Consider the following 23,521-nt stretch of genomic DNA (forward strand, 5'->3'; position numbering starts at 1 on the left):
TAAGTACTGAAGTCTATTACCATTAACTTTTAAATACTAATCACTAAAGCCATGAATATCATACTCTAACTGAAGACTAAAAGTACCGAAAGTAACGAGTATAAAGTGCCCAGTATTGATATTTAATTTTTATTTCCAAACTGGTTCTCTCAAGATTTGATCCATAAAATTAAAAAAAAAAATAGTCTGCATCGTTTGTGTTTAAATATAGCTCAGGGAGCCCAAAGAGTGTTGAATTTCAGCTTTAAGAACTGATATTAAAAACCAAATCTAATATGAGCATAAGTTATACAAACATTCACTTGAAAACCATCTACTTGCTGACCCAAACAAATTCTGGACTTTCTTTAAGTCAAAATATAAGAATAGTGAAATTCCCATAGAAATGACATTAAACAACTCCAAGTTTAATACATCTTTTGATATTGCGAGTAACTTTGTTAAATATTTTGCATCAGTGTATGATACATCTGACTGCACACATTGTCATTCTCAAAGTACTGAGTGGGGTTCTTTTACCTTTAAATATATCACAGAATTAGATGTTATAAATAGTATTAAAAAACTAAAAATCTACAGGCCCTCATGAAATACCAGCTTAAGGGAATGGCCGAACCCTTGGCTAAACCTCTGGCGTTTTTGTTTAATATGTCGATTGAACAGGAATATTTTCCAGATATTTTAAAAGTGGCAACAATTTTTCCAATACATAAAAAAGATAAAAAAAATGACATTCAAAAAAACAGGCCTATCAGCCTGTTAAATAGTATTGCTAAGATTTTTGAAAGTATTCTTTATGATGATATATATGAGCATATTAAAAGTAAAATCAGCAAATTCCAGCATGGTTTTGTAAGAGACAAATCAACAGTAACTAATCTCTGTGTTCTCTCTGAACATATTGCTAAGCTATTGAGGCAGGGGAACAGTTGGACATTCTGTATACTGATTGCGAAAAAGCATTTGATAAGGTAAATCACTGTAGTCTTTTAAATAAACTAGTACAGTTTGGTTTCTCAAGAAAGGCTTTTAATTTATTCAAATCTTATTTGTCAGATAGAAAGAATACAGTAAAAGTAGCCAATTGCTTTTCTCACCAATATGTGTCATCCTCAGGTGTCCCAATCGGGAGCAAACTAGGACCATTGCTCTTTATTTTATTTATTAACGACTTGCTAGACTGTATTAAATCTTGTAACAGCTTAATGTATGCTGATGATTTTAAACTTTTTAAAACAATCTCTAATAAGAAAGATGCAGTCAAATTGCAAGATGATCTAAGATCAGTTATTCAATGGTTTAACGATTCAAAAATTACTCTTAATGTTAAAAAGTGTGCAGTAGTTTCATATACACGAAAACTCAATAGTGTTATTGAAGATTATTATATTAATGATGATCGAGTTGAGAGAGTAAGTGTTATGAAGGATCTTGGAGTTAAATTCCAAATCAACATGAAGTTCAATATACACTTTTATGAAATAACTAACAGAGCTTATTGTGCTTTGGGTTTTGTTAGTAGAAATAGCAAAAATTTCAGAATAAGCACAATTATAAAACTCTATAATGCCCTGGTGAGACTAAATATGGAATATGCTTCAATCATCTGGTCTCCTACTGCATTTTCAAACTCAGAAATGATTGAAAAAGTGCAAAAACAATTTATAAGATATTCTATATTATGTAAGGAAAAATAAGAAATATCCATATGTGGTCTCATACAGCGTAATGTTAGACTCATTTCAGTCGCAGTCACTTGCCACTAGAAGAAACAGTCAGGCCATTATGTTCATATACTTGGTTGTTACCAGTATTAAGTACACAAACTGTGGTTTAATTGAGTTTATTTACTTTAGAGTACCCAAGAGTAGTGGGTTTTTGTTTTTATCTATCAGATAATGATAGATTATAAGATCTATAAGATTAATGGATAAAAAGAGAAACGAGTGGATAAGAGAGAAAACAAAAGTGAGGGATGTTAGACAAGAAGTTTCCAAAATTGAAATGGAGATTTGCAGGACACAATAAGAACTATGAATTTCTAAGAATTAGAAGACAGAAAGAAGACAGATGGAACAAAATTCTTATAAGTTGGAGACCGTGGGAATATAAACGATGCAGAGGAAGGCCCCAAATGAGATGGGCAGATGATATCAAGAAGCATGTAGGCTCTAGGTGGATGACTATAGCGACAGACAGGGAAGAATGGAAAAGGATTGGGGAGGCCTATGTCCAAAGATGGACCGAAGGCTAATTAGATAGATAGATAGACTCAAGAGTAGGTTAAGGATAACTAACCTTATATTCTTTACAAATTACTATAGAAACATATCACCAATAAAAAATATGTTAAAAATTTGTAATCAAGTATTTAATAGACTGACTCATGTGGAATATTTAATGTAAAAAGCTGTGAACTTAGGACATTGCTTGCTCATCAGCACTAGGTTTAAGGGGTTTATTGTATTTTTTTTGTCTTAAACACTTTACATATAATTACTATTAGTCTATAGTGTTTGTAAGGTATCTAAATAAATAAATAAATAAATTTATTAATACTAAGTACCAAAGTCTATTACCATTACCTTTTTAATACTAATCACTAAAGTCATCAATATTGTACTCTAACTGAATACTAAAAGTATGGAAAGTAACGAGTATAAAGTACCATGTATTGATATTTAAAGTAACAAAAATTTACATCACTACAGTCCTGTATTGCAAAGAACACATAGAGCCGTAGGTTTCCCTGAACTAGTGTAACCTAACACTAGTTCCCAAAACAAGGTTAAAGACAATTGGCACCACAACCTATCTGAAATACAATATTATTATTATTACACAAGAGTTCATTGATGTAGATAACTCTACTGCAATTTGTGTACCAGCTTTGGAGGATGATATTGTACAAGGTGTTTACAAATAAAGTTACTAACAGGAAGACTAAAGAATAATTTACAATGCCAACTTTGAATGATGATCTCAATACTGTTAGTGTATAAGGAGATATAACCATCATCAGTTAGCTCTACAGCCCTTCGTGAGCCCTGGCCTACATCAAAATATTCTTTCATCCTTAGCTGTCAACTGTCTGTCTTCTCCTTACCCTAACCTAACCCTAATCTCCCTTAAATCATCCTGCACATCACCTAGATACCTAACTCTAGGCCACCTCCTTCTTCTGACCTAGGCATGGTTATTTTAGAAGGATCACTTTCATCTTTCAGCAGTATTAAGAAATATTGTCCTTTTTAATGAACAGTTTCACATGCAAGGAAATTATGACAATATACTAATTAAAATCCAATGTGAATTATAAAATGTTTATACACAACAGAAGTTTATTTGAATATCACAATTATAGAGATATGTTGCTGTTTTCTGTAACCAAATGAAATGAGGCATTTAAAATAATATGTGCAGATATCCAGCAGGTACACTAGATTCCTGTGTTAATCAGTTTGATGTTTTGAGTTAATTACATACCATTGTGATTTAAAAAACACTTTGTTATAATATAGGAACATAATTTGTTTAAAACTTTTAGGATATGTGGGCAGATTTTCTTAAAGCTTTAGTTTTTTCTGTTTATTGTTTTAGGTGTAATAAAATAAGTATATAAAATTTTCTTTAGAATTTACTAATGCACAATACCAAGTACTTAGATGTCACATTGATACATTTCTATTTAAAGCATAATATGATCCTGTATTTTTTAAACATATTATTACATAGTCCATATCAGTAAAAATAGTTTGCTCTAATATAAAATAAAATAGGAAAAACTAATGCTTTTTATGAAAGACGATTGTTGTTTTAACCGGTCGTAGGTACTTCAGCCAATTGGCTTATTTTACATTTTGCATTCATGTAACTTTCTAGCTCAGGTTTTTAGTGTATTTACGTGACCTGCAAAGCGTGGTGACGACTCAGTTAAATTAGAAACTGCAAAACTAATGCTGGTAAGATCTTACAAGTAGTCAAATTCTTGAAAACTTGATCGTAAGAGATCAAGAAACCGTAGCTTTATTATATCCTTTTTAAACGATTAAAAAAAGAAAGTCTAAACTAAATTACAAGAAACACAAAGATAGGAATTAAATAGAAATATAAAAGTACATTATATCTGATTCATCAACAAAACATGGATAGGTAGGTGCTATTTTTCCAGTGTTATACATTATGTGACGTTATAAATACCTTTTTCTTCTCCCATGTTTCCGGCACTAAATTTGCTTTATAATAGATTAAAAACTTTTTACAGTAAAAAAACCACAATTATTTTTTCGATAAGTATATTTTGACAGATTGGCTTTTTACACAAAATGGACGCTTATCATTTTATCAGAGCACAATTCGATGCAGCGCACAGCGCAGGCGCAGATACAGTGAGGTATAGTTCATCCCAAACCCTTCTTTCAGTGCGTCACAGTTTATCGAATTCTCTCTAACGCATTAAGCTAGAAGTGACAGAAAAAAACGTGAGTCTGTGATTATTATACATAGAACTTAGAAAATTATATATCGTTCAAGGGTATTTGCATATTAAAGCTAATTCTACTTACGGATATATAATTGGTTGGAGTTTAGAATACGCTAAATAGATATCCAATCAATGATACGCATAAATATAATTTGACGCAGATGGTCTCGATAGTGACAGTACTTTGACAATGTCAACTGATAAAATGATAATTGTCATTATAGGATAGTATTTTCAGACATTTTACAGTGAAAATTTAATTTTGTATTTATTGTCATAAAAATATTTTAAATATGCCGAGATATACCGAGAATGAACAAAGACTAATATTAAAATTATTAAATTATTTTCAATTAGAAAAAGAGGCTGGGACAACTTTATTACCAGTTTCTGCCGTTCGTGAAGTAAGTTTTAAATTATTCTAAAAAATATTCATATTAGTAGTTTAAATACTATACATTTTAGCCATAGTGTTTGTAATAAATAATAATAAATACATAAATAAATCTTAGCTAATTAAGCACTTTCCTTGGAATGTATAGAATAGAAATTATGACAAACTGCCGTTCCAATATAATGCGCAATAAAATTTTTTATACAGGACGGGACCTCTAATATGTAAATTAAAAAAAAAATTAATTCTTAAAATTTTTACTCCACATTTTCAAAAAATAACCTTTTTACATTTAGCCGATTACGATCCTTCAACTGTCAGATTTAACTAAAATTTCATGCAATAATTCTCGACATTCTTAAAATCCTATATGACGTCAAAATTAGTGACGCACTGAAAGAAGGGTTTGGGACCGACTGTATAAAATGGACTACCTAAGTCTGACGTTAATAGTGGGCGGGGATTTTAAAAACCTTTCCAAACATTTCTAATTTGTGTGTATTTTTTGTCCCATAAGAAGTTGGAAATATTAGTTTTTTTTAGTTCTTTGAAGAATAAATAAGGACTTTTGGTTATGAACATTATGAATTTGTGAGGTAAGAATATCAAAGTATTAAGATATTTACTATGAATGTTCCTATTTTAAGATTATGTTATTGTTTGTTTAAAACTTATATTAAATATTAAATTAAATTATTTTTTTACTGTATTTCAAGGTATTTTGTTGTTGTTTTTATCACGGTTATTTCAAAATAAATCAATTAATCACTGATATTATTTACGAAATTGAAAATATTTAATTTAATGTTTTATTATTTTTTCGTTGCCAGTGATTTTCTTCTGTTAAATACTAAGGGCCGGTTGTTCAAACGCTAATCAAAACTTAATTGTAATCAAATATTTAATTACAAGTAAATACGTCACAACAGCTGTCAAAATTATTAAAAATTGCTTAGTATTATTATTGATTTGTTAATATAAACATGAAATTAACATCAGAAAGAGTTTAATTATTGTTTATTTTAAAAACGCAAAATAATAAAATTGAATAAAATAAATCGATTAACATAACCTCAAAATGTGACGTGTTTGATTTTAATTAAATATTTTATTATAATCAAGTTTTGATTAGCGTTCGAACAACCGGCTAGATATATACTTTTTTTCGTAGTTTAAGTTATAATATAACATTCTGTGGAAACCTTTCTATCAAATTTCCATAATGAGTGTTTAAAAAATGTTTTTTGAATGTAATAGCAAAGAATATAGACGCTTAGCGTCTATATTCTTTGGTAATAGTTATTTAACCAACAAGTGTATGTAAGTGATTGTTAATCGCCATTTTAATTCACGAGTTCGTTATAAAACTTTTCCTTCCACCGTACTTTTTAGAAATAAAGATATCTTAGTTTAAATATTTATTTACTTAAAGATAAACAACAATTTTTTCAGCTTTCATTGACTTTATTCAAAGTTTCCTTAGTGGTAGTTTCATTATAGTAAACATTAATATTTGAAATGGTGCAATTGATGAAATTAAAGGAAGATATTGATAAATGATTATCTGCTGTATAGCATTTTGAAAAATGTATGTTTAAGTCTTTTTGGACCTCTGTAAATTCTGTGATAGAAGAAGTTAAATTCTGGTGGAGTTAAATTAAACTCTTCGTCAATATCCATCCTTTGATTTTTCAAATACACAGAATTTTAAACAATAAAGTAAATAATGACATACAATGAAAGATAGTACTAACAGCGGCTACTTCATTTTAAATTAATTTTTTAGTTTGAATATAAATAGGTATATGTTTGGTTGCCTACATCACAGGTCACTGCCAATCACAGAATCACAGAGCGTTTAATTAATTTATGCAAGCAATGTATGTTGTGTTGCCTATAATAAAATCGTTCATTCATAGAAAATCATTCATTAATAGGGGTCATTAATCAATGATTTTGAGGGTGTTAAAATTGATCATAAATGGATGGTCGACGGAAATAGTTATTTAACCAACAAGTGTATTAATAAGGGCGATTAACAATTGAGATATTTTAACGCGTGAGCGGAGCGAGAGAATTTTGACGTGTAAAATTCCCTACTCTAACCTTCTAATTCCCTACTTTTAAGCATTTTTCATAGTCAACTGTTCTTGGATTGAGTTTACCGAAAGTACAAGCTTAATATAGCCGCAAATGTCAAAAATATTTCGGTTTGGCATGTTTTTATAATGCATATGTTGTATGCAGATATTATGTTGTATGCTTCAAATATAAAGAGATAAAGCTTTCAAAAAGTACGTTTTGATTATACTATTTTATGAATTCTACAATTTTTAATTTATATGAAGCGATGACGAGTAAATAATTGTCTCTTTCCTTTCGGTAAACATGTGTTGTAATCTGGCAACTGCTGATTTGACGATTGCCAAATCTATCCCCTAATCTATCAAAGGGTAATTGCTATAAAAATTTCTAATAATTAACTGCAATTATTCAACAAAGAAACAAATATTTACTCATTGTTGTTTTATATAAATCAAAAATTGCAGAATTCATAACATAGTAAAAATAAAATATACTTTTCTAAAGCTTTATCTTTTTATATTTGAAGCATACAGCATCTACATTATAAAAACATGCCAACACTGCTATACCGAAATCTTTTGTTCCATGCTTGACATTTGCGGCTATTATCAGCTTGTACTTTCGGTAAACTCAACCCTTTTGACATAATCAATCATATGTGGATTTGGGATTTGGTACACAGTACACATACATAAATATACATAAAAATTGAGTTTTGTCTTTGTAGTTTTGAATTGTAAAAATAGGAGGTAAGACAGTGTTTTACCATCGTTAAAATGGAACAAACTACAAGAAAAAATAAAGCATGTTGTGTTCCTCGTTGTACTGACCGCACAAGCAGTCGATTTCGTTTTCCAAATCCAAAAATTGAAATGGGCATGTTCTTGGAATGGTTGAAGGTTATTAAGAGAAACAGTTTAAACAATTCAACACCAGACGCTGTTTACAATAATTTTCGTGTTTGCTCTAGACATTTTAAAGACGAAGATAAAGTGAAAGTTGGACACAGAGGAGTTACACGAACGGCCATTCCCAGTTTATTTTTATCATTGCCAGGTAAGAAGTGTACCTCATAGAAAAGAAAGTTAAATAGTATTTATTATTAGTTTAGTTAAGTCATTGAATTTAGTTAGGGCAATGAATATAACATAAACATAACCCAATATATTTGACACTTAACCTTTGACAGTGTTGCCATATCGTCAGTTATTTCTTACTCTCATATCTCAAATTCAAAATTAGACAAGACCAGACCACAGTATATTGCTTAAAAAGAATTATTTTTAAGCAATATACTGTGACCAGACACGAAGTTTTGTTGCATGTCTGTACCCACCTTTAATGTGTTCAAATAATTAATCACGACATTGGCAACCGTGAAATTTTTCCCAAACATAACCTTATAAATTGCAGATATTTGTTATTTATTTTTATTATACATTTGCGGTAGTTGATTGATGGTTATAGTTGGTTTATTTCGTATTTAATACCTATTACTATGGCATTTCTTCAGTTTTCTAAGTGATTTTGTTATGTTGAACGACGGATTATGACAAATTTAGTCCAACGTGTTTATTGTTGTGTGTATGGAAAAAATTACAGGCACCATAGAAATTTGGATTTTTTATTTGCTTTCCCAAGGATGAAAATCGGTAAGAACGTAAATTCTATATAATTTAATTGACCTCAATGGTATTGTCTTTTTAGGTTTGCAGAATGGAAGGAAATTGTTGTGTGTGAAAAAAGTTACCATGCACAGTGCTCAATATTGTTACATTAACTTTAGAATAATATGCAGATTACATTTTGAGTAGCAGGTTAAAAACCATGTATTCGTCTTGTGAGGTTAGGCATTCCAGTTAAATGTATGTTCTTTCTTTCATTTGAATCATGAGAGTTCTTTCACAAACTCATTTTGGTAATTTTATAGGCACATCTGTTGAGAAGTTGCAACCAGTTGCAAGTACCTCAAAGAAATATATGACAGAATTTAAGGTATGAGCTATATACTTTATTCTTTAGCTACATACTGCGGTGACACAGTGTCTTAGATGTCTAAGATACTGTCACAAACCACTAGATACTGTCACATTAGTGTAGTGATCACACAGTGTAGATCAAAGGAACATTGTGAAAATTGTGCTGATCATAAAGTAGAAAGCTGTCAAAAGAATAAATCAATATGTATGTATTGTAAAGGTAAACATTTCGTCATTACTTATAAAAATGGTGCGCATGGCACTTGGAGAGTGCTGACAAAAGTTAATACTTTATAGCGCATTATTATTATGTGGGTTTATGAAATTTTATGTCTGCTTATCATTAAATTGTTACCATTTTTAAAGTGAGACTTCTATACTGGCATTGTATTACTTTTCTCTATATAGTAAAATTCTGCAGTGAGCATCATGGAACTAGCGCCACAAGCTGGTGTCATCACACCATATCTCATCACAGGTAGCATCAAGAAATAGCGTTTCTTCACCTTGATTCCCTACTCTGGATCAATTCGTTTCTAGTTATCATATATCTATTCTAAGGAGGTTTAAATAAAAACTGCATGAAAAATATCCAACAAATGAGAAGTAAAAAATTAAAAGCTCGATTCACAATGATTGTCAAAATTTAAAAGTCATCTGATTAATAACAATATTGAATCATCTGTTTAAACTTTTTTTTTGTCATATATATTTTTTTTAAAATAGTTTTAAAACATATTATATAATTGAATTTACTATATACTTTTAATAGCTTTTACTAATAATTGAATTTGAATTGAATTGTATTTTATTATAATTTAATATTTTGTTTGAATTTGGCAGGTCTGTAAGAAGTAAACAACATATTTGTTTGTTAATATGTTAACAGTTAGTGTTACGGCCAATTTTATAATGATTCGCTAGTCAACTTTAGTAAAAGAAGACTTTATGTTAAAGTCGACTTTAAAGTGGCTGTCAATGATAATTGATTTCATAACTAGCTTTAAAGGGTTCTTTAAGTAAAGTGGCCTTTAATGAAATTTTATACTGTTGGTTAAACTGAATTATGATGTATTTGAACTAAAATGGAAATAATGACATTGAATGGCATACATTTTGGCCATTTTTCTGAATTTTGCACTTTTGTATTCTACTTACCAGATTGATATACTATAATTGTTGCTTTTTAACTACTAAATTACTTATTCTTACTTAATTACTAATCCAGATTTAATTTAATTATTGTTAACTTTAATACTAATAATTTACTATTTACTATATACTTTTAGTACGTTAATTTGTTTGTTAAAAAAAACAAATTGATATTTTTGACTTACATCAGTACAGAATTGATATATAGATTATATTAAATTTCATAGAAAAAAATACACTTCATACAAAGCAAATCTACTTATTTTAATAAGTGCTTTGTTTCTCAGTGTAACTATAGTTTTACTACTATTTTCCATGACTGTTTTCAATGGCGTCCTCATTACATTTTTAGTGTACTAAGTAGTTTAACTGTCATTCTCCATCCGAAATTTCTGTCCTACGAACATCAAATGTACATGGGCGAAGCTTAAGAATAGACAAGGTAGACATTGTCTACCCAAATAGAAAAATCCTCAGAATATTTTTAGTGTAACCGTTTCAAAAGATTTAAAAGAAACTCATTATATATTTCGATTATATTTTTTTTTTTAATAAAACTAATAGCCCCATCTATCTGTCAAGTACCTACCTGTAGCCGACTCAAGGGTTCTTCTGTAATTCCCAAATATATCCGGTAGATGAGCATATTTTTCAACTTGTCACTCACGCCCAATTTCCAGATTCAGGCGCCATGATAGCGCTTCGCTCTTTTCTGTTAAGACCGTCCAACCGTTAAGACGTGTTTCCAAAGTGGGTCTCAATTCAGAGGTGAGCTAATACATCCTTTTCTTGTCCATATTTCAGATAGATATTTATTTTTTTAGACCCTTATTGGAGAGGCTATAATGCTGATATTATATTTCTAATACTCGTCGCAAGATAGTATTGCTATGGAGTTATTCCAGATCATGGCCCAGTAGCAGTATCTTTTTATGGAATCCCTAACCCCTCTTATCTAGGATGGTGGTGATTTGATATAGTACGTAGCTGAATCAATTTGGTGACTGATTAAATAAGAAGAGAAACAGAGCAGATTAAGGTTGTACCAATTTTTATTATACCTACTTTCAAGACAACAGAAATGATTATGAACTCAAAAAAAAATGAAAATATAGTGAAGTGTTCTAATTTAATTTAAAGGTTTATTTTCTTCATTGTTCCTAGTTGATAAATAACTATATTATTTTCAATGTAAACAAATTTCGAAATTTGGGGTTAATATATATATACATTCATTTTCTTTATAACCAATTCTTAATTTAATACGATACAAAGATTTTTTTGTTTATGATAATGTTAACATAAAATAATATTTTGGAATCCCTTTGGGATGACGTAACTTTTAATGTTTTCTTTTTGTTCATTACTAAGAAATAATAAAGAATAGTTTTCTTGTAAACTTTCAATAAATCTTAATTTTTTTTTTGCTCTTCCCCTTCGAGGATAAACCAGGGGTGGCGTCCAATAATAAATAATAATTTCATATTATCTAATTGTGCTTGAATTTAAAATACGATATAGTTTCTATAACCCCGCCCTATTCTCTTCGACAACGAGCGATTCTGGCCTTGTAATATTATTGTAGCACGGAAGTGTTACATTAGAAATGTCTTTAAAAATAATTAATATTAGCCAAATGTACTAAACGCCTGCACTATTATTACAGAAAAATTAAAACTAAACTGAACAAATTCTAAACCTAGGACGAAAAATCTTTAGCAATTGGCGCCTGTACTATAAAGACAATACCATATTTGTCTTTTAAACACAGTCCGACCGAGTCTGACATATACCGACGATGGCGAAATTTATGTCCCGAAGAGACAGTTTCTGATTTGTCTGGCACAACGGACCAAATTAAATCCTTGATATGTGTCGGGTGGGTTTTCAACAATACTTATTTGATTTATTGGAGAATGCTATGAGGATTTGTGGAAATCTTATTTAATTTTTTTTACTCATCTCAGACAGGTGATTTAAAAGCGTTCAATAGATCTATTTTCTTTTTTAAATAGTTTATCATGGATTCAGTTGATTTCGACCCCGTCGTGTTTTTAAAAGAGAATTTGTTTTCTGCGCTTAACTTAAAGAAGATAAAATTAAATTGAGAAGTAGTCAAAAACGACTTAAATTAAGTTTATCACAAAAAGATGGAAAAACAACAAGACATTTCAATCATAAATGGTACGAGAAGTTTACATGGCTTTGCGGCAGCGAAACTAAAAATAAATTATATTGTTTTCCATGTCTGTTATTTGAAGACGATTCATCTTGGACTAGAAGTGGAATATATATATACAATAGCACTAAAGGCCTTAGAGGCCCATGGCTTAAAAAGTTTGTTCTTTCTTCATTTTCGCTTTTCTTTATGTACTGAGATCTTCTCTGGCTCGATATGTGATTTTTCTCCATTCCTTCTTGTTATTCATTTTTCTTTTCTGGCCTTGTAGTCCAATTTCTTCCATATCTTTTTCTACCTCCTGATTCCATCTATGTTTTGGCCTTCCTTTTCTCTTTTTTAAAGTTATAGTGTAGTTCATTACCCTTTTTGAAGTCCTCGTGTTCGGCATCCTTTCTAGGTGACCTCGCCATCTTAGTCTCTGTGCCTTTATGACTCCTATTATGTTAGGTTGATTATATAATTTCTTTAACTCATCATTTGATCTTCTTATCCATAAACCGTCCCTTATTATTCCTCCATATATCTTCCTCAGGATTTTCCTTTCCCATATCTCCAGTAAATTTTGTTCATTTTTTGTCATTGTCCATGTCTCACTGCAGTACGTTACTATTGGTTGTATAGTTGTTTTGTATAACTGTATTTTTGCCTTTCTTGATAAAAACTTGCTTTTCAACATTCCACTAAGAGCATGTACACTTCTATTGCCTGCCATTATTCTAGCTTGTATTTCTTCTTTAATGTTAGGTTTGCGTGATATTATTGTACCTAGGTATGTAAATCTTTCTACCATTTCGAATTCGTATGATAATCTTTCTTCTACTTCTACTTTAAACTTTTGTCCATCCCTGAACTGATCATCTGTCCACTGCATACATTTTGTTTTAGTTTCATTTATGTAAAGTCCCATTTTCTTTGCTGCTTTTACTATTCTCTGTACTATCTCCTGTAGCTCTTTTTTTCCTCTTGCCAGCAACACTATATCATCCGCAAATGCCAAAACTTGGTGTCTTTTATGATATAGGAGTCCTTCTCTATTGATTTTCGCTTCTCGCATTATTTTTTCTAGGCATAAATTGAAGAGTAATGATGACAAAGGATCGCCCTGCCTTAATCCTTCGTTTACTATAAATTTGTCCGATACATGATTGTTTACTTTGACTCTGTTTTCTGTATTCTCTAAAGTAAGATGTATCATGTTACGCAACTTTCTGCTAACTCCCAGTTCCTCAAGGGTCTCTTTTAATTCCTTCCTTTTTATTCTATCGTATGCTTGCTGGAAGTCGATGAATAGCGCTATCGTTGGTAAGTTGTGTTCATAGCTTTCTGCTTGTAATTCTCTGATTATGAATACTTGGTCCGTTGTGCTTCTCCCTCGTCTAAATCCGCATTGGTATTCGCCTATTATATTTTCAACTTCTTTTTCTAGCTTATCTTTTATGGATTTTGATAGGATTTTATATACGGTATTTAGTAACGCTACTCCTCTGTAATTACTGCATTCTGTTTTGTCTCCTTTTTTGTGTAATGGGCAAATAATGGCTTCCTTCCAATCTTCGGGTATTCGTTCTTTTATCCATATCTCCTTTATGATCTTGTATATCCAATTATTTAGCAGTTTTCCACCATATTTCATCATCTCTGCTGTTATGTTATCGCTTCCAGGGGATTTGTTGTTTTTCAGATTTTTTATGATTTCCTCGATTTGTTCTTTGCTGGGTGAATTATCTTCTATGTCTTCTAAGTGTTCGATTCTTGCTTCTGTTTCCACGTATTCTCTTTGGTTTGACTTATTATTGCCATTTAGTAATTCATCAAAATACTCTTTCCATCTTTCGGCAATTTCTGTTTCCCCGCTTATATTATTTCCTGCTTTGTTTTTGACGAATATGGGTTTTTGTTGGAAACCTTTTTTTTCATTTCTAGCACCTTGATATAGGTTTTTTATTTTTTTATTTCTGTAATTCTCTTCTATTTCTTTTAGCTTATTTTCTATGTGTTTTCTCTTCTTTTCTCTCAGCACTCTCTTTACTTTTTGTCTTTGCTCCCTATATCTATTCTTTGTCTCTGTTGTTTCTTTCGTGATCATTTCAATCCTTAATGATTTTCTTATTTCTATTTCTTTTTGGCACTCTATGTCGAACCAGTCTTTCCTCTTTTTATTCTCTTGTTTGTTACATTCTTTTGCTGCTTTGTTCATTATTTGCTTTATGTTTTCCCATTTGTTCTCAGTTTGCTCTTCTATTTGTATCTTTTTTAGTTCTCTTTCCATTGTTTCCTCGTACATGTCTTGCTCTTTCTTTGTTGCTAATCGAATTGGGTTATGTATACATTTTTTTTTTATTTTGTTTTGCTGTTCTTCTTTTTCGATGAGCACGTGGTCTATTTGGTTTTTAGTCTTTCTATCTGGCGATATCCAAGTTTCCTTGTGTATTTCTTTTCGTTCGAAATATGTGCTCATTATGATCATATTTTTTTCTCTTGCGAAATCTATCAGGAATTGTCCGTTCTCATTAGTTTCATTGTGTTTACTATATTTTCCTATTGTCGGTCTAAATACTTCTTCCTTCCCTATTTTGGCATTTGCGTCGCCTAGAATAATTTTCATATCATATCTGGGTATATTTTCGATTGTTCTGTTTAATTCATTGTAGAAACATTCTTTGACATCATTATCTTTTTCTTCTGAAGGCGCGTGAATATTTATGAGGGTGATTTTTTGGTATTTTCCCTTGAACCTGATACTACATATGCGGTCTGATACTGGTTTAAACTCTACTAGTGCTTCTTTTAGCTCTTTTCTTATCATAAAACCTGTGCCTAACGTTCGATTCTTTCCACCGCTGTTAAAAAACATTGTATCTTCTATTTCTAATATATCATTTCCCAGTTGTTTCGTCTCCTGTAAAGCTACTATGTCAAAATGGAACTTTTCGATTTCTCTCGCTAAGTGTTTAAGTTTGCCTTCTCCATATGTGCCTCTTACATTCCATGTTCCCAAAAGTAAGTGTTCTTTTCGTAATGTTTTTTTGTGTTTTGGTCCCGTTATCATTTTTTTCCTCTTTTTTCCTTTTTTCGTATTATCGCTAACCTTGTTCTGTGCTTGTTTCGTCAACTTTATTCCATTAGTACATTTAGTTGCTAGTTTTTTGATGTTTTTTTACATATTGCGCCTTCTTTGTCATTCCACTTCCATTCGCTGTTATTCACCCATATTTTTTTTACTCCAATCTTGACTTCATTTCCTTTATTTCTTTCTTCTTGAGCAATGTTTCTAATTGTTTTCTGTATTTCTCGTTCTTTTGTGGTTGCATCTTCGTTGATATATATTTTGTACTCTTTAATTTCTTTTAACTTGTGCTTTTTTTCCATTATTTTTCTTTTTTCTTCCTGGTTTTCCAATTCAATTAGGCATGTTTTTTCGCCTAACTTGTGAGCATTCCTTATTTTAACCTCTACTCCTATATGTTGTTTGATGAAATTATTGATTGTTCCTTTTAACCTTGCTTGCTCATATGTGTCTATCTTTAGGCCGTACATAACTATGTTATTTATTCGTCGGTGTTTTTCCATAACTTCCATGTTTTTTGTTATTTCTCTGAGTTCCTCCTTGATCTCTATATTTTCTTGTTTTAGTTCTGAATTTTCTTTTCTCAGCTCTCTGTTTTCCATTATGAGCTTTTCTATCGTTTCCTTGCATTCTTGTTGATTTCTTTTTATTTCCTTAATATCATCGGTGAGGTGGCTCACCATTATTAGTAATTGATCAATTTTTGTTGCCTCATTTTTTTTCTCTGGAGTTTTTGTTGGTGTTCTCGAAAACTTCTTGCTCTTTCTGAAAATGTTATCTTCTTCCTCACTGTCTTTATATCTGTCCTTCCTTTTTGCCCCTCCTTCTGAAAGTGTATCATCACTGTCTAAATTTTTCATATATTTTTCCATTTTCCGGCGCCAAACACTGTCTTCCACCTCAACAGTTCAGAGAAGACAGCGTTTACCGTATTTATTTTATGTTTATTAACCGTTGTTATTTTTCTGTGTCTACCCCGAAAGTCTACTCACAACGGCAACGTCGCAATTTCAAAGGTCAGAGTTTCGTTTCTATGCTTTGATGTTAATTAGGCTTATCAATTACAGCGATCTTACTTTTTATAGGGCCTTGGTGTTTTCGGATGTAATTTCACCGATTTTAAAGTTTTTTCTTAGCACTCTCCTTCACTTAATGTCTTATATTGTTCACTGGATATTTTCAATAATTTATTTCCCGTTACAACTCTCAGAAATTGAGTTTATTGCAGACGACAAATAAAATATTTGTTTACGTTTTGGTTACCGTGTTGCCCTAGAAGTGGAATAGATACTATAAAAAATTTTGTGGACAAAGCTAGCAAACACGCTACCTCAAAAAAACATATTTCATCACATGAAATGTTTCATTTGTTGGGAAAAGTTCGAATAGATGATTATTTTCATTCATTCTAAGAAAAGTTGAAATGTATTTTAATATGCTACCCCTTATTAACCAGTTGCTGAGTGTTTTAATGATTGAATATTTCCAAATGCTTTGCTCATATCAAAAAATATTCCAACACAGTGCTGTTTTATTGCAAATGCTTCATGGATTTCCGATTCTAAGTCAACAAGGTTGAGCGATCTTTTCGGAAACCACATCGTTCTGGAATAATTAAGTTGTTTGATTCTAAATACCACATAAGCCTATTGTTTATTATCTTTTCTAATATTTGACCTATGCTACATGTGAGTGATATCGGTTGATATGTTTTTGGATCTGATTTTGGTTTAGTTGGTTTTAGAATAGGTATTATGATTGAATTTTTCCATGATTTAGGAAACACGTTTCTGGATAGGATTATATTGTAGATTTTGACTAGATGTTCTTTAGATTGAGGGCCTAAATTTTTAAGAAATATAAACGGTATATTGTCGGGTGTTCGGACACTTGCCAGGACAAGTGTTCTTACAGTTTTGAAATACATTTTCTAAGTCTTCCTTTGTTATTGGTATATTTAGATCGTTATTGTTTTGATCGTAATATTCTATAGGATTTTTTTCTTCTTTTATTTTGATATTTAAGAAATTGGAAGTATAATTTAAGTTAGTTGAGTTATATTCATAAGTAGATGCTAGTATATTGGATATTTCTTCTGGGCTTTTAAAAATAGTGTTATTTGAGGTAGAAAGTTGATTCATTTATGGGGTTTTGATCTAGACATTATGTTGACTTTTTTCCATGTAGTTGTTATAGGAGTTGAACTATGTATTGCGGAAGTTTATTTTTTGTTTTAAAAAATGTGTTGACTTGTTTATGAAAATAAAATATTTAAAAAATATTCTGTTTTATTTTCTCACTCCTGAAATAAAGATTACTCCTTTAAAATTGTCTACCCAAAATTTTTCATCAAGCTTCGCCACTGCAAATGTACTTAAAACACCAACTTTACAAGTCAATGGCAACCCATTGTTTGCCCACAGCCACCATATTGAATAATTTTTGACATGTAATACGCGCGCGAAATCAATGTTCAATAAAATTTGTATCAGCTCGACGGTAAAAATTCGATAACTTTTGATTCAAGTGTTGTATCGACAAAAATCAAGATCCGTCTTAAGGGTAAAGAGTTTATCTTTCGTATGCAGTTTTTGTATTTTGCCGCAAATAAACTCAGATTTTATACAGGTCTTAAATAAATAAACGTGGCGCGATTTTTGCCATTTTTTAAGATTCATGTGAGATCAATAAAATTGATCACTTTCATTGACCAGTTGTAGTAAAATTTCCATTTTTAGAGACCAATCTTTAAAACCAAAGACATCAAATTTAAATTTTGAGTTGTGGTAACAAATATGAGGCATTTGAAATATGAATAAAAAACGCAGAATTTAATGTTTTACATTACAAACGATCACACGTCACAGGAAATGCATTTAAGAAGACGGTTTTGGGTGTAGTTTATTGCAAAAGTTTTGTTCTTTTGAAAAACGTACTAGTGTAATTGAAAAAAAAAAGTTTAAAATGTTTTAGATCGTTTGTTGTGTGCGAGTTTAAATACAGCGTTTTCTAAGCATACTTAAAATGCCTCATATTTGTTTCCAAAAGTTAAAACTAAACTTGCATACTATAGGTCATTAGGCTCTAGTAATCGAAACTTTATAGTGGCTAGTCAATGATAGGGATAGACTGTATTGATCTCGTGAAAATCATACAAAATGACAAAAATCGCGCCACGGTTTTTATTTAACACCTGTATAAAATCTGAGTTCATTTGCGCCAAAATACAAAAACTGCATACGAAAGCTAAACTCTTTACCTTTAAAACGCATCTTGATTTTTGTTGATAGGTCACTTGATTCAAAAGATATCGAATTTTTACCGTCGAGCTGATACAAATTTTATTCAACATTGATTTCGTGCGCGTAACTACATGCAAAATCGACGGTCGCTTCAAGCGTTGTTTCTTAGAGAACGGTTCATTCTACATAAAAAATGCTTATTAACATTTTTGTTTAAAATTATCTCAGCTACATTTTTTATTTGAAACATCTTTTTCAACGGTGTACAGATTCTTGGTAAATCGATTTTTTTGAGTTTTTACCCCCATTTGAGAGGGCTTTAGGGGGAAGCCCGGGGGTAAAAGTGATAAACTTTTTTGAATGTTTTTTTAGGTCCAAAAATTAATACGCTTAGCAAAATTTAGCTTGTTCGTATGATTTTTAGAGGTTCAGTGGCATTTTTGTCTCTGACGACTGGAGTTACAATTTCGAGGCAGAAAACTGTAGTTTTATTAAAAAATTTGTTTACTTTTCCCTTTCTTACATCTTTTTTTACTTAAATCATTAGATTTAAATCAACGTTTTCCAAGAGATATGGATGCTATTGATTAAAGAAGACTTCTGAAATAGAAAGGATTGATTTTCTTTGAATTGTCAAGTATTATAAGATTGCAAAATGAAAAGTATGGATATAGTACCTAGGTTGTGAGATTCCGGTCATGATTCTCAAAAACAGCAACTTGAAAAAAAAAAAGACAGTTATAAATCATTAAGTATCCAAATCATATCAAGGGTGTATCATGACATTCTCAAAATTTAAAATAAATGCTCTAAATGCATCAAAGATTGATTTTAAATTCTGATAATTTTGTGATACTCCCTGGATATATATTTTTCTTTGAACCAGGTATGGATAATTCTATATTATTGATAGGATTTTTAGATTTACTTTAGATCTAGTCCACTCGTCTATTTTTTTTTTTTTTAACCAGGTATGGATAATTCTATATTATTTATAAGAATTTAAATTCACATTCAGATCAAGTTCACTCAAAAAATTCACCAAGACATCCTGAAAATTTGTATAATGAATTCCAGATATGTAACAGAATGGAAAGAAAGTTTCCCATTTTAGCCAATGGAGATGGCTGTACAGTTGAAATGATTCAACTGAAAAATCAAAATGGAGACAATTTTAAAGATGAATTGCTAAATAAAGACATTATTGAACTTCCTTAGCACATTGCCTGCCACACGCCTTTCTCAAAAAGTTTCATGGGGCGCCACACCAAAAAAGTTGTTCAATTCTTGGAGGCCATGTCAGACAGATAGGACTGACGGAAATTTTTACGGTGGGGCCATGTCAGTCATATATGACTGACACGATAGCTTTTGAATACCCTTCTATCACTCAAAATTACGTGAGGGTATATGGATTTTTATATGCAATTTTGTTGTTGTGGCGTCCAGTGATACTTAATTAAAACATTGGTGGCGCTCCAAGAAAACATAATGAAAAATTAAAAGAAAAAAACAGTTTTTATTTTTGCCATACAAAAGTGAAACAAAAACAGGAAAATATAAATTTATTATGTATGAATATTTTTAAAGCAGTCAATGCACATATAAGTTGATCAGAACAACCACAGCAATAAGTCATTACTTTTTTCACTTTCTTTCTAGCTTCCGATCTTCCTAGAGAACCAATCAAATGTCTGTAACAAGTCTTGCAAATACGACGAATTTTTTTGTCTTTGGTCAATGCATGTCTTGTTTTTTTTTTTATAGGTTTTCTCTTGGTTCTATGTCTAACATTTGCTGAACCAACCAGTGGTTCTCTGAACCTTCGTATTTGCATCTTCTTTTTCTTTACATTGCCTCTACCAAAATAAGTTTTCGGGCAGGCCACGTCATTCACAATTGGGTGACGATTTTAAATAAGCAAAACTAATGTTTTTTGTCATGCAATAATTTTTTGCTGAAAACATGATAATCTAGACATAAAAACCTTTCCCTATATCTCCTTTTTTTGCTGTGGCCTCCCACGAACTTTATTAGAAAATGCCCGTGGCCCCCAGTGAAACAACATTGTCACTCATATATGACCAACATGGCCTACAGCAAAAAAATTCTGTTAGTCAGTTTTGGGTGACGTGGCAGGCAATGTGTTAAGTTGAAGATGTTTGAGAGCCCTATAAAATATTTTTGTGTTATGGGAAAACCTCAGAAGGATCATTAATATACATATAAATTTTTCTTTGCACAATTTAATTTTTAAATCTAATAAATCTATTTCTTTTCAATGCATATTTCTGCCAGTTCCATTTCTCTGACATGTTTCGATTGTGCTCTTTTCTCCTCTTTTACTATGGCTCTACATGGAGCATTTGGCCTGCTACTAATTTTGTTCTTTCTCCAAATAGGCTCACTGTACCAATACTGTACTATATACCATCGATATATAGTACAGTATATCGATGCTCACTACTTTATTATTCATAGTTTCCTTCCTAAATTGACTATTTTTCTTTAAAAATGTAGGATTCCATAAACTACGATAAAATGTGTAAATATGATTTTTTACAAGTATTTCTTAACCCTCCGTTCATCGGGTGACCATTCTGAAACACTTTCGGTCGGGTGTGGTCTGTGAGGACCAAAATGAAATACCGCCTCCCGAACAACAGCATACATTTTATTGCTAATTTCGCATCAACATGTTTTAAACAAATCATTTACTATATGTTTATTACAGAAACAATTCCTAAATTTTTTAAGTTGTATTACGTAAATTTTAAAAATGTTTACAATTTCAACGCATATTTTTTCAAATTTGTGAACAGCGACTAAATAATGAAAAAAAAAACAAAAAAAAACATTTAAAACTTTAATTAGAAACAAAGTACTACAAAAACATATAAACTAAAAAATTAAATTGTGGAGACAAACTACAGTGGTCAAATTTTCTAAACTATCTTTGCAGCATGCCATTATGTGGTCCGTACATAGCCAGGATTTGCAAATCTTGCAAAAAAGCGAGTTTTGCGTCTTTTGCAATATTTACAATTTCCTCTCTTACCTGACTGGGGCTCTGGTACAACGTCGACCTCAATGCCTGAGAGTCTCAAAGCCGAAGCACGCACAGCTTTTGTCAAATGCGTGTCAACTGCTCTTCGTCATATACTCTCCTGTACCAATTCCATACCTAGGTTTTTTTGGAATAATCTTCGCGTTTTGGAAAATTCTCCATCTGGTTTGTTGCCTTTGTAAATTACAAATGCATTAATTGCTGCGAGATTAAGGAGACTATAAACTACTACCATTAGCCAACGTTTCGTATTTCTGGAAACATTATATGATGTGATCATTCTGTCTACAACATCTACTCCACTCTTTGTGGAATTATAAACAGTAATTATTTCTGGTTTTTTTCTGATCACCAGTATCTTCATCAATACGATCATCTCTGTGCACAGTGGAAACAGCAATCACATTTGTTCCTTTCATCTGTATATATGATACGGCAGTCATATCTTTGCTAAATGCAAAAACTGAAGAATATACCTGCCTATTTTTAATTTGCGTTATTTCTGGCCAAGTGAAATAAGATTGCAAGAAAAATACAACTAAGAAGCAGTGCAAATATTGTTATACATTTGATCGGGTGGGGTCTGTCAGGACAAACGGCCATGCAGCAGCTATTTAGAAATAAAAACAGTTTTGTATAAAAAAAAAAACGAATGGTATTTAGTTTCTAGGAAGGTACTGAAAAGGTAGAAATTTAAAAAAATAAAATGAGAGAATTATCCAAAATTTTTATTTTGTCGTAGACTCACAGACCACACCCGACGAACAGAGAGTTAAAATATAATATGAGAAGTGGTTAACAGATTATAAAAAGTATTGTACCTTTCTTTTTTTTCTTTACTTCGACTTGGTGCAGGCAGGTATTGTATTTAAATAAATGCTTTCATCATTCTAAAAGTCAAAATGAATTTTAAGTTATTTGAAATTATCTTCGGTGTCTAAAAATCAAGTTTCCGTTAATTACATGTAATTTCCACTAATTTTACCTTTTGTTCAAGCTCTTACTCTTTACCAAATTGAGCATAATTTTTTGTACAATCTTAATCACTATTTTCTGAAAACAATATTATCCTTTTCAGATTATATTTCCAAATATATCTTTATTCAAACTTCAAACAAACAATAAATAACATCCAATAATAAAACCATTGGTACTACTGAAATAATGACGATGTAAAAATTTATTTGAATTTGAAGTCAAAGAAACGTTTACGTCCAAGATATTCATGAATTTATTGACACAGAAATTGATGAATAAATTCATGAATTTCTTCGTGAATTTATTGTTGTAAAGCGGCTAAGAAACGTATGCTGTTGCCAGATTTATAATATAACAGTTCCAAAGAATATTCCAAAATGATAATAAAATAATTATTATCGAAGTCATTCGAAAAGTTGAAATTTATTTTCATAAATGGTAAAATTCTTCACATTCCTACTGTACACACTTCTAGAGTTTGAAAAATATTACCAATGACTTGACTTCATAATGTGTTCAAATAATTAATCCGACAAGACAAGTGTCTTTCCATTGATTGATGACAGCGATTTTATTAATGACGTATTATACGTCATTTGGATTTTATCCCAAACATAACCTTAAAACTTTATAAATTAAAATTTCAGTTATTCATTATATTATACATTTGCGTTAGTTTATTGATGGTTATAGTTAGTTTATAAGTTTATTTCGTAATTAATAAGCATTATTACTGTGGTATTTCTTCAGTGGTTGTTTTTTGAACCACACATTATGATGTCAAGCGTTTATTATTGTAGTGTATGTGGAAAAAATTCCAGGGACCATTACAACTTGAACTTGAGTTTCTTTCGGTTTCCCAAGGATGAAAATCGGTAGGAACTGAATTCTA

At 30.9% G+C, this 23,521-nt stretch overlaps 2 protein-coding genes across 3 annotated transcripts in view; one reads left to right on the top strand and one right to left on the bottom strand.

The window, feature by feature from the left end:
- Nucleotides 1-4,359, bottom strand: part of U2af50 (U2 small nuclear riboprotein auxiliary factor 50) — a 31,031-nt gene extending 26,672 nt beyond the window's left edge. The window contains exon 1 of the mRNA XM_072536863.1: nt 4,201-4,359. Coding sequence (XP_072392964.1) covers nt 4,201-4,216 — 16 coding nt within the window. The 5' untranslated portion in view covers nt 4,217-4,359. The remainder of the gene's footprint in view (nt 1-4,200) is intronic.
- A 3,239-nt stretch (nt 4,360-7,598) lies between these two features.
- Nucleotides 7,599-23,521, top strand: part of LOC140445072 (uncharacterized) — a 49,728-nt gene continuing 33,805 nt past the window's right edge. The window contains exon 1 of one of the 2 annotated variants that reach the window (XM_072536866.1): nt 7,599-8,018. In XM_072536866.1, coding sequence (XP_072392967.1) covers nt 7,739-8,018 — 280 coding nt within the window. In that variant the 5' untranslated portion in view covers nt 7,599-7,738. Of the gene's footprint in view, nt 8,019-23,242; nt 23,505-23,521 lie in introns of those variants that run through there. The other variant, XM_072536865.1, reaches the window with a different exon arrangement.

This window comes from Diabrotica undecimpunctata, chromosome 7 (genome assembly GCF_040954645.1).
Source record: "Diabrotica undecimpunctata isolate CICGRU chromosome 7, icDiaUnde3, whole genome shotgun sequence".
Classification (NCBI taxonomy): Eukaryota; Metazoa; Arthropoda; class Insecta; order Coleoptera; family Chrysomelidae; genus Diabrotica; species Diabrotica undecimpunctata.